This window comes from Sceloporus undulatus, chromosome 2 (assembly GCF_019175285.1).
Source record: "Sceloporus undulatus isolate JIND9_A2432 ecotype Alabama chromosome 2, SceUnd_v1.1, whole genome shotgun sequence".
In the NCBI taxonomy this organism is placed as follows: Eukaryota; Metazoa; Chordata; class Lepidosauria; order Squamata; family Phrynosomatidae; genus Sceloporus; species Sceloporus undulatus.
Window position 1 is genome coordinate 213,948,658 of NC_056523.1, and position 12,575 is coordinate 213,961,232.

Below are 12,575 nucleotides of genomic sequence, written 5' to 3' on the forward strand. Positions count from 1 at the left end.
TTTCTGATCAGGAGGTGTATAAATCTCATGACTACCAATAAAGCCCCATGCACTAAACCAAAACCTGTCAAAAACTGACTTGTCACCATATAAAGGAATTTCAAAGGACAAAACGTACAGAATGAAACGGTACATTTCAGTGCAGCAAGGAGAGAAATAATAATAATAATAAAGGGCCATAATCTAATTAAAGGCATTTTTAAATCCATGTATAAGGATGGGACAATCTGAACCTGGTATCAAATCATTTTTCTTCTGATCATGAATACCCATCCTTGAAGGTCTGGCTTCTATATTAAAACATGACTCCATCTGGCAAATTGAAGTCCAGAGGTCAGATTACAACACTTAAAGCCGAAATAAGTATCAGGTTTTTGTCCAACAGCAACTGCATCCAAAATTTTGTGCAGTTTGCAAAGGGTTCACACGCCCAAACAACATTCTGAGTTAATAGGGAACAAGAGCCTAATTCTAAAAATTGCTAGGTTTTTAGCATAAATTATCTCAATGTTCTTTTCAACATCCCTGTAAGTCATTTGTGTATGTGCCTTGTGTATGTGCCTATCAATTATGGTGACCCCATGAATTGCATAGGATTTTCTTAGGCAAGGAATACTCAAAGGTGGTTCTGCCAGTTCTTTCCTCTGAAATATAGCCTACAGCACTTAGTAGTCATTGGTGGTCTACCATCCAAGGGTTTCGCGTCCAAGATGAGATGCGATCATCTCATCTGTTTAGCATCCGAGATGAGATGGGATCTCGTTTCTTTAGGGTATTTAGACTTTCCTGTTAGTTAGTTATCTCCCTATTATAGATGGGCAGAACATGGCTTAGTGGTCCCCAAACTGTGCTCTTTAAGGAATTTTGGACTTCAGCTCCCATAATCCCAGACTATTGGCCATGATGGCTGAGGCTTCTGGGAGCTGAAGTCCAAAATCTTTTAAAGGGCACAGTTTGGGGATCACTGGACTACACAGTGAGCTCAGAGCAAAGTGCAAAGGAATCATGTAGCACCTTTGATATTAACTGTATGAAAGTTGTAGCATAAGCTTTCAAAGAACTTTATCGCGCAGGCCCTGGAACAGGCCTGTCAGGTTCTAAAAGGGAACGTTATGGGGATGGGAGGTGGCAAAGAATGCTGTTTACTGCACAGCGAGCATGCCGCCGCCGCCGCCACCAATTGTTCCAGGGCCTGTGTGATAAAGTTCATAGACTTGGTTTATGTACCTCTACGAAAGCTTAAGCTACAACTTCTTTTGTGATACAAAATCTATTTACATACTGATACTCCAGACTTACAGGGCTATGCCTCTGAATTCTATTCCCATCACAGCAAAGGTAAGAGTCAGATTGGAAACTCCTGTGTCATAGACCAATTTTTTATCCACTTGCTCCATACAGAGATGAGGAGCACATAAAGTGCTGCACCTTAGAGCCCAGTCTACATGGCACTCCTTATGTTTCATGAAATACTCCAGATCCATGGGTCCATAGCAGCTCCACATCCAGCCTACAAACATCTTCAGGCAACCATAAGAATCTGTACCAGACACTGGCGTTGAATCCACCCCAGGTTTTATATGAAACTTTAGAAGACCAATTTATTCTGTTTAAGATACTCAATATTTTAATTCAAAAGGAATTTTATCCAGGCAAAATAACAATTAAGGCCTGAACAGCTTTGAGTTCAAAGTACAGTGGGGATCCTTAATACATTTATAAAAGAAAAACGAATTAATGTGTACACTCCCTACTGGATGCTTTTCAGTTTTTCCTCTATAAGTAACTATGTGGAGGGGTTTCCCTTGGCCCATTTTCATCCTGGCTAGTGAAGTGAAAGGAATCAAAGAAAGTATGGTAACCAGGATGGCAGAGTTTAAAACTCTCATAATGCATTTAGTGTTGTCTCACAACTTTTGATGAGAGCCAGCATGATATAGTGGTTTGAACCTTAGACTATTACTCTGGAGAACAGGGTTTGAATCCCTGCTCAGCCATGAAACCCACTGGGTGACCCTAGGCAAGTCGCACTCTCTTAGCCTCAGATGGCAGCAACAGCAAACCCCCTCTGAACAAACTTGCCAAGAAAAACCCATGAGAGGGTTGTCTTAGGGTTGCCATATCTTTTGAAATAAGACATGGTAAGGTCCTAGCCAGAGAAAACGTCTCTAGATGCTATTGATTTTATCAACTAGCATCCATACACCATTCTTGAGGAAAGTACTAGAGCATTTGGTGTGGATTGGCAACTACAGGATTTCTAGGTAACAGTGATGGTCTGAGTCAGAAGTAAATTTGTGCTTTTCTGAAGCTATTAGATTACAAATCCCATTAGACACAGTTGATAGCAGGGATCATGGGAGTTGGCTGGACTACACTGCCCATCCCTATTCTAGATCCTTTTCTGTTTAGCTTGTGGACACAAAGAGGTTTGACCATCTTAGTCCCTCAGCAGAACAAGAGTATTCTCTGTTGCTTCTGCTGGACTTATCTGTGCAGCTTTTGATGTATATCCTTGGGCATGGATGTGTGTTTCTGCAAGGTTCCCTACCCTCTCACATGATATTCAACATCTACATGACACCACTGGGAGAGGTCATCCAGATATATGCATGCATTGTCACCAGAATACTGATGATGAACTGATTTCCTTATTCCTTTCCATCAAATTACAAGGAAGCTATGAAAGTCATAAATCACTGAAGAGATTTAGGGTAGAAATTGGGTCTTAAATTGGAGTAGGAGATCAGTCTTGGAAGAAGTGTTCTGCCTTCTGCAAATGGAATCAAACGCCCTTTCGGGTGCTGGCACAGAGGTACAAAACACACTGCAGAAATAATCCTATTTGAGACTGCTTTAACTGCCTTGGCTCAGTGCTTGGGCATTCTGAGAACTGTAGTTTTATGAGACATTTAGCCTCCTCTGTCAGAGGCTCTGGTGCCACAATAAACTACAATTCCCAGAATTCCCTTGCACTGAGCCAGGGCAGTTAAAGTGGTCTCACACTGGATTATTTCTGCAATGTGTTTTGGACCACAGTTTCAAGTGCTTACTGGACAACACTGGTTTATCAGAAATTCTCTTTGGCTGCATTGGCACCATAGAAATAATCCCGTTTGACATCATTTTAACTGTCATGGCTCAATGCTGTGGAATTCTGGGAATTGTAGTATGTTGAGGCACCAGAGTTCTGACAAGAGAAGGCTAAATGTCTTACAAAACTGCAATTCTTAGAATTCCATAGTATCGAGCCAGTGTAGCTAAAGCTGTGTCAACCTGGATTATTTTTGCAGTGACGATGCAGCCTTCAACAAACACATCTGCACACCTTTGGCTAGAAAAAAAGAGATGTGGCCTTTCCCGGAGAAGGCTAATCTTGCCCCAGTTACACAAGTCTTGGTTAAATTTAGATTAAACTGGTGTAACATTCAGTTAAGAAGTCGTTCAGTTCATTTCAGTTCAGTTGTAGAACTGTCCCCGAAAAAAGTGTGTGGGAACTGCAAATGGTGTGAATGGCTGCAGTAGCAGTGTTACTGCCATGATCCCAGATTTATCACTGTTTTTGTCTTTATCAGCTGCATTTGCTCAGAGTTTATTCCTTGATCCGATCCAATATGTTTTTTAAAGCCCTGCTCCAACCTTTTTTCTCTTAATAACATCCAAATTCCACAGAACAGTGACACTTTTTTTGGGCCAACCAAAATGCACAAAAATATATGTTGCAAGTTTTCGAAGCTCCACTGATCTCTTCATCAGGCAAAAAATCATGCGGGGGGGGGGGGGAGCCTGCATTTTTCCAGGATGTAACTGTTCTCAGTTCATGTGGTACTGGAGGGAAACACTCCTTCTGGCCATGTGGGTACTTCAGGAAATGAAAACAAAAAATAAGTTTCATTAGCAAGACAAAGAGAGATGCTCATGTATGATTTTTAACATCTTTGCCTGATGAAGAAGCCAATGAAGCTTTGAAAGCTTGCAACATGTATTTTGTGCATTTTGGTTGGCTCAGAAAGGTATCACTGTTCTGTGGATTTTGGCTGTTATTCTACTTTGCTACATGGCCAGCATGGTTAACCCGGTATGTTTACTTTCGCTCAGTTAGTCTCAAAGGTGGTGCAATATCCTTCTACGTACTTTAAAGACCTGAACAGTTTCAAATCAGATTTTACAAATACATACATACATACACACAGAGACATCAACCAACCGAAAGCATCAGGGCAGTGTTGCCTAAAATATCGGTCTGAAATATCCATTATTTCAGATAGCACCACTGCTACCTATCAGCATTTTCTGCATGCTTAGAATCAATAGAGTACACTGGATTCAACTGATACAATTAAACAAGACTTAGTGGCCCATAACTACCATAAAACAAAATGGTACAGAACTTGTGTCTAGCTTAAGTTCCATTGACTACCTTGAGTTCCACTGGGAGCACAGCCACAATCTTGGGCAGAGGTAGGCAACCTGCGGCCCGTGGGCCGGATGCGGCCCGGCGAGGCCTTGGGACCGGCCCCAGCCCGGTCCTGCCACGGATTGCCGCCGGGACCTTTGGCCTTTGGCCTATCAGGAGGAGGCGGGCAAGGGGGGGCAATTGTCTATAGAAGCCTCAGAAACATGCATTTATATTAACATTTTTTAAAAAAATCAGCAAATTTTTTCGTGTGTCCTCCATTTTTTAAAAAAGTGTCATCCATTTGAAAATTTTGTCCTACATTTGTCCCTGTTTATATATATATATATATATATACACACACACACACACACACACACATATTAAAAATTATTTAATTATTTATTTTTTGGCTTCGGCCCCCCAGTTGTCTGAGGGACAGCAACCCGGCCCCCGGCTCAAAAAGGTTGCCTACCCCTGATCTTGGGTATACTTTCCTAGGAGTGAGTCACATTGAACTCAGTGGGATTCACTTTTGAGTACATACGCAAAAGATATATCTATTAGTTATAGCTAACGTCTGCCAAGGCAGCCCAGTTTTTATAGTGCCTTTTGTTAAAGAAGTTCACATTGGCTGCATCCACATTGCATAAATAATCCAGTTTGAGACCACTTTAACTGCCATGGCTCAATGCTATGGAATTCTGGGAAATGTAGTTTTGAGAGATATTTAACCTTCTCTGTCAGAGAGCTCAGGTGCCACAACAAACAATTCCCAGGCTTCCATAGCAATGAGCCATGGCAGTTAAAGCAGAGTCAAACTGGATTAGTTCTAAAGTGCAGATGTAGCCTTTATCAATTGTGTTTTCAGATAAGCTACCCAAAAAAGGATAAATATGGCCCTATACAGACAGGCCAAAATAAAGCTGCTTCAGGTCACTTTGGAGGTATGGTGTTTCAATGATGCCTGAGTCCTAAGAGTCTGGAAGCTGCATCAAAGCTTAGGACTGGAGCATGGCTTCGGTGCGGCTTCTGGACTCTTAGGACGCATGCATATATCATTTAAACAGCATACTTGCAAAGTGACTCGAAGCAGCTTTATTTTGGTCTGTCTGTATCAGGCCATATAACAATATTTTAGTGCAGTGACTCTTACATTATCTACTGGTGTAGGGTTTTTTCCTCCAATGTGCAGGAACCAGCACCACGGTTGTGCACATTTTACTGTAACTGTTTCTTTCTATATTTTAACCTTGTAAGCCGCCCTGATTGCATTTTGTAGAGAGGCGGGATATAAATTATTATTATTATTATTATTATTATTATTATTATTATTATTATTATTATTATTTTCTGCAACTTCTCCATGGACCAACAGCTAATAGCTCACAGCCTGGCACTGATCCATAGACCATTACTTTAAGTAGTGTTGAGTGGACTGGGGCATCAGTCAAAGTTGACTTAGAACAGTATCTCAGGCCACTTTGACTGACTGATACCATAATCCATGACATAGCAATGAATCGGCACAGACTTCCTTCCAAGGAAAGTAATATTCAAACCAGACTGGCAAAAAAACAATTTAAAGAGAAATTTTCTGGATTTTGTCTTACACTGGCTAGATACTTGTCTACTCTTCTCAGATGTTTTACACTCTTTCACACAGTCTGGTGGCTAAACTCTCACCAACAGGAACCAAATTCATGCACTTGAGGCATGTGCAAGGACTGGTAGCCATTCTTTTAAGTCTAATTAGCATGGGGGGTGTGGCATAACCATTTCAAAGGCACAGATTTCCAAGTACAATATGTTTGTGTAAGCAAGGTTATGACATTAAAATACTTCCATTGGCAGATCTTATTCAAAGATCTTCAGGAAAAGGCTGGTACACTTCTGCACTCCTTACATGACAAATGTAATGACAGCCAGCATGGGGTAGTGGTTTCACTAGGACCCTGGAGACCACGTTTTGAATCTCGGCTTGACCATAAAAACCCACTGGATGACCATGGGCAAGTCACACTCTCTCAGCCTCAGAGGGTGGCAATGGTAAACCTCCTCTGAATTTGACTTTGAGAATCTCCCAGCAGCCACATGGCCAGGAGGAGGAGGTGAAGCCTACAAATAATATCCATCCATACCATCTGAACTGAGAATAGGAACAGCAAAATTGAGGCCTATGACTAACATCTTCAACTTTTTTCTCCTGTATGGTTTTTAACACCTTGCCTGATGAAGTGGAGCTTCAAAAGCTCACAACATGTATTTTGTGCATTTTGGTTGGCCAATAAAAATATCAGTTTGATGGATTTTTGATGTTATTTGGGTCTCCTCTGCATAAAACCTCTTGCCAAGAAAACTAGGTTTGCCTTAAAGGGATGGAGAAGAGGGGCATAAATCAGAAAGTATTTAAAGGCACACAACAACTACATGACAAAACATGTGATAAGCTTCTGAATAAATGGCACACAAAGACATCTTCAAGGTAGCTTCTTCTTATGCCCACTACTCAGAAGAAGCTCCATTATGTTCTGTGGTACTTTACTCATAGAATCATAGAATCATAGAATCATAGAGTTGGAAGAGACCGCTAGGGCCATCCAGTCCAACCCCCTGCCATGCACTACATTAAAGTGCAACTCTAGATGTTCACTTGAGAATAAGCCCCAATGGATAGGTGCAATGGAATAGTACCAGGTAACCATCCATTGGGTCAGGGCCAGGGGCACGTTGTTCATTTCAGAAGAATTTCTCCAGTGCATCTCAACATTTTTAGAGCATGATGAGAAATTCCAGGATATCAGATTAGAGAGATCATCCACAGAGCCGCCTGGACCTTCCAATCCATTGTAAAGAAAACTATCAGTGGAAAACTAAATCCAACGGTATGTCCCAACTGGAGTAGATTCTTTTAATCAATGGAAACTGAGTCAACACTTCTGTGAGGATCATCAGTTCCACCGGCCTCCTTTAGCCGGACCTAACAATTGGATTTAGCCCAAGTTGTTTTGACAACCTGACTTGAAACAGACAGGGTATGATTTCTGCCAGATAAGATTTCTCAGTAGCCTGCTGGGAGACATCTAAGGGATGAAGAAAATAAAGGATGGAGGGGGAGGAAGGAAGGAAGGCTTTAGCCCAGTTAAATCTTGCCATTTTTAAGGCGTGCAAGAGCAAACGCCTCCCGTAATAGGAACAGGAGACAGAACAAACAGAACAAATGAAGCCCTGATGAGGTGCATTTGGAAAGCAAAAATCCCCTGCCCCTCTTCCCCCTCCTGGCAGGATGCTGGGGGTGGTAGTGATGATGGTGGAGGGAAGGCTAGCAAAGGAGTGAGAAGTGTTAAAAGTAAACAAAGCTGCAAAGGCCCTCCACCCAAACAAACAGCAGGCTGGCACCTCCATTGAACCTTATCTCCTTTCCCTGCTGGATCTCATTAAAGGCACTCTAATTCCCATCAAGGGCTAATTTACACCCCGCCTCCCCTCTCTCCTTAGATGTAAGGCCTAATGTAACACCACCAGAAAGGTGTTTCCCCCTAAGGAGAGACTAATAAGTGCTTCCCTTGAAGGAGGAAGCCTCTTCCTCAGGTGGATAGTCTCAACTTCATTTAGAGGAATGCACTTTTAAGTCCTTGCTCCACGCACTTTCAGAGGCTGCCTCTGCACTGTCGAAACAATCTGGGTTGACATGACTTTAACTGCCATGATGACTCAAGGCTATGGAATTCTGGGAAGAGTAGTTTGTCACGGCACCAGAGCAAACCAGTGCGGATGCGGTGCCACAACAAATGACAAATCCCAGGATTCCATAGCACAGCATAGATTCCATGGCAGTTAAAGCAGTGTCCTACTGGATTGTTTCTGCTGTGCAGATAAAGCCTCACTCTGGAAAATCAGTATGCCAAGGGATCTTATAGGACTTTTGAGTCCAGGGTCCCAAAGACACTGCAGAAATAATCCAGTCTGAGGCCGCTTTAACTGCCCTGGCTCAGTGCTAGGGAATCCTGGGAACTGCAATTTATTATGGCACCAGAGCTCTCTGACAGAGAAGGCCAAGTGTCTCACAAAACTACAGTTCCTAGAATTCCCTACCATTGAGCCAGGGCAGTTAAAGCGGTCTGAAACTGGATCCATTCAGCAGTGTGAATGTAGCCCTGGTCCTAATGGAGTCCCATAGAGCTGGGTCCCAAGGACATGGGAGCATGGAAAGCTGGGCTGGACCCCAAACACCCCTACTGGGTCTAGGGATCACAACCTAGAGAGGCCCAAGCAAGTTTAGTTAGGAGTCAGCAACCAGGAAGCTTTATGATTATAAGTCACACTCTCTCAGCCTCAGAAGATGGCCATGGCAAACCCCCTCTGAACAAATCTGGCCAAGAAAACACTATGGTAAGTCCACCTTGGGGGTCACTCTACGTCAGAAATGACTTGAACACACACAACAGTGTCCTGGGAAGCAATGACTCACTCACAGCATTTGTCGTCTTGCAGAAAGCAAGCGTGGAGTGTTGGTTTTGAGCACTCGGGAGAACTGAGTTCGAGTCCGTGCTCAGCCACAGAAACCCACTGGATGTTCTTGGCCCAGTCACACTCTCTCAACCTGACAGAATGGCCATGGCCAACCCCCTCCGAAGAAACTTGGCAAGAAAACCCTGTGATAGTGTCGCCATAAGTCAGAAACGCCTTGGAAGGCACACAACAACAACATTGTACCGGGAACCAGTGACACTCTGGTAGCATTTGTAGTCTAACAGAAGAGCCAGGTGGTGTTGTGGTTTGAGCGCTGGACTACGACTCTGGAGACCTGAGTTCGAGTCCCTTCTCGGCCATGGAAACCCACTAGGTATCCTTGGGCAAGTCACACACTCTCAGCCTAAGGACAAATCTTAAGAAGAACAAATCGCTTAACAAACCTGGCCAGCAAACCCCACCCTGACAGGGTCTCCATGAGTTGGAAAGGGCTGGAAGGCCCTCCGCAACTAGGCCCACAAATCCTTCTTCAAACAGGTTTGGAAGCCTCAAAGGCACCCCAATTCCTATCCTCCAAGTTGACGCTTAGGATGGCTAACTTAGGGCCTGAACAGACAGGCCAAAATAAAGCTGCTTCGGTCACTTTGGAGGCATACTGTTTAAATGACACACCCAGCTTAAGAGGACAGAAGCTGCACCAAAGCTGCGCTCCAGTCCTTAGGACTGAAGCATGACTTTGGTGCGGCTTCCGGCCTCTTAGGACGCATGCAGCATTTAAGCAGCATGCCTCCAAAGTGACCCAAAGCAGCTTTATTTTGGCCTGTCTTTTCAGGCTCTCAGTCTGAGGGAGCCTCAGTTGCCACCTCACCTCCACCAGGTCTTCTGACAAAGCTTAACAACAACAACCTGAACAACCACCACTAACTTTCCTACAAGTGCTGCCAAAAAAGGGCCCAACTCTGAGGTCCTGACCTCACTGCAAAGGAGGCCAAGGCCCCACAAAAAGGGAGGACATCCAAGACCAATGGAGGACCTGCCCACATAAAAGCGCAACACTCAAGAGAAATGTCAAATCCATGCTTCTTAGTCCCACTCCAAATGAATGACATTCCTCCTGGGCAGAAGGCGCAAAAAGGGAGGACATGCCCTGGATAAGGAGGACATCTGGTCACCCTGAATGCGCTCCATAGCCTTGCTCCAAAGGGAAAGACCTTTTGGGCGTCCTCCTGACAGAAGGTTGAAATCGAGGACGCGTCCTGGAAAAGAAGCATGTCTAGTCACCTTCAAATGTCCTCCTTAGCCCTGCTCCAAATGGAGGACATTTGAGGATTCCTCCCAGACAGAAGGTGGAAATGGAAGACATGTCCTGGAAACATGGAGGACCTGTGGCCACCCTGAATGTGCTCCTCCTTAGCCATGCTCTGAAGGGAAGGAAAACCTTTGGGACAGAAGAAAGGGAATGAAGGACATGCCCTGGAAAAAGGAGGACATGTGGTCACCCTGGATGTTCTGCTTAGCCATGCTCTATAGGGAGGGCCTGGGGGGGAAGAAAAGGCTGAAATGGAGGACACGTCCGGGGAAAGGAGGACGACTAGCCACCCTGAATGTTCTTCCTAGCCATGCTCTAAAGGGAGGACCTTTGGGAGGGGAGGCAGAAATGGAGGACGCGTCCGGGATAAAAGGAGGACGCCTAGTCACCCTGCGTGTTCTTCCTCGCCATGCTCTAAAAAGGGGAGGACCTTTGAGGGGAGGAGGCGTCCGGAGAGAACAAGGAGGACGCCCTGCTCCGAAGGGAGGACGTTGGGGAACTGGAGGCTGGAAAGGAGGACGCCAAGCCTGATCCCAAGCTCTGTTTAAAGACTTCACCCTGGGACAGAAAGTTGTTTTAATGTGTGAGCCGCCTCGGGTTCCTTTTGGAGAGAAAGGCGGGCTGCAAAACACAAGAAATAAAAGAAGGGGGCGGGGTCCTGGAAATGGAGGACGCCCCCCCCGATCCCCCAAGAGGGAGAAACCCCAAGTCTTGCCAGTCCCAAGAACTCTCTCTCTCCTTCCTTCCTTCCTTCCTTCCTTCCTTGCTGCTGCTGCTGCTGCTACTTACTTTCCTCTGGAGTTGGCAGCTGTGGGCGTCCGGGTCCGGGCTAAGCTTGGCCCCTTCCAGGAGGAGAAAGTGGAGGCAGAAGGAGAAGGAGCAGAGGAGGCGGGCAAAGGAGCCAAGAGCTGCTGCTGCTGCTGTTCCTGCAGCCACCATCCCCATCCTCTGCCTCCTGGGTCGCCTCTTCTGCCCTGGGCCCCCAGGGCTCCCTCCTCTTCTTTAAAGCGCCCAACGTGGTTTGTGTGTTGCCCCCTGTTCCTTCTGCTCGGCCCAATCCCCAGCCAGCCCCTGGCCAAGCCCTCCTCTCCTCCTCCTTTTCCCCTTAAAGGCTCCCTCCTTCCCTCCCCAGGGGTCCTCCTCCTCCCAGCCCTTCCCCTCTTTTTTGCAGTTTGCAAGAGGTGCAGTTCCTGGAGCAGCCCCTGGATGGAGGAGGCACAGCAGCATCACACACAAGCACAAGCACACATACACACACACTAACCTAAACCCCCCCCCCCCCTCTTCTTCAAGCCTTTCTTCCTCCTTGGATCACCTGCAGCTCAGATCCCAGCCACTGGTGCCTCTAGGGTTGGTGTCACCCACTGCTGGGACTCATGGTGTCCTCCCCCCCCCACACACACACACACCACCTCTCTTTGGAAGTGTTTAAACAGAGGCTGGACAGCCACCTGTCTGGGATGCTTTGATTGAGAGTTCCTGCATGGCAGGAGGTGGACTGGATGGCCCTCATGGTCTCTTCCAACTCTATGATTCTACGAATGTGCCAGTGATAACACTCTACTACTCCGTCCCACCTCAGTCCAAGAAGGCTGCCCTGGTCCTAAACCAGTGTCGGTTAAATGGACTGGATGAGGGCTAGCAAGTTGAAACTTAATCCAGACAAGACAGAGGTGCTCCTGGTCAATCGGAAGGCAGATCAGCCTGTGTTAGATGGGGTCACACTTCCCTGAAGATGCAGGTTTGCAGTTTGGGGGTACTCCTGGACTCAGCTTTGAACATTGAGGTCCAGGTCTCTGCTGTGACTAGAACTGCTTTCGCACATTTAAAACTTATGCACCAACTGCGTCCGTTCCTTGAGATGCTGGATCTGGCCTCAGTGGTACATGCCATGGTTGCATCCCATTTGGACTACTGTAATGGGCTCCACAAGGCTGTCTTTGAAGAGTGTTCAGAAACTTCAGCTGGTTCAAAGAGCTACTAACAGGCAGGTTACAGAGACAACACACAACACCCCATTCTGAAACAGCTTCTTTGGCTGCCACTTTGTTTCTGGGCACAATTCAAGGTGCTGATTATGCCCTATAAAGCTCTACATGGCTCAAGCCCACGCTATTTGGCAAACCATATGCCCATACAGACAGGCCAAAATAAAACTGCTTTGGGTCACTTTGGAGTTATGCTGTTTAGATGACGTAAGAGGCCAGAAACCATGCCAAAGCCATGCTCCAGTCCTAAGGACTGGAGCGCAGCTTTGGCACAACTTCTGGACTCTTAAGATGTGTATGTCATTTAAACAGCATACCTTCAAAGTATATAGTTTTATCTTTTTAAAATGTGTTTTATTCTTTTAATAACTATCTATTTTAATATTGTAATCATTTCATTCCTCTTTAA

General features: G+C 45.3%; 1 protein-coding gene across 3 annotated transcripts in view; it reads right to left on the reverse strand.

Moving 5' to 3' along the window:
* Positions 1 to 11,207, reverse strand: part of TRABD2A (TraB domain containing 2A) — a 79,354-nt gene extending 68,147 nt beyond the window's left edge. For all 3 annotated transcript variants that reach the window (XM_042449600.1, XM_042449599.1, XM_042449602.1), the window contains exon 1: positions 10,968 to 11,207. In XM_042449600.1, the coding sequence (XP_042305534.1) occupies positions 10,968 to 11,123 (156 nt within the window). In that variant the 5' untranslated portion in view covers positions 11,124 to 11,207. The remainder of the gene's footprint in view (positions 1 to 10,967) is intronic.
* Between the last annotated feature and the right edge of the window lie 1,368 nt (positions 11,208 to 12,575).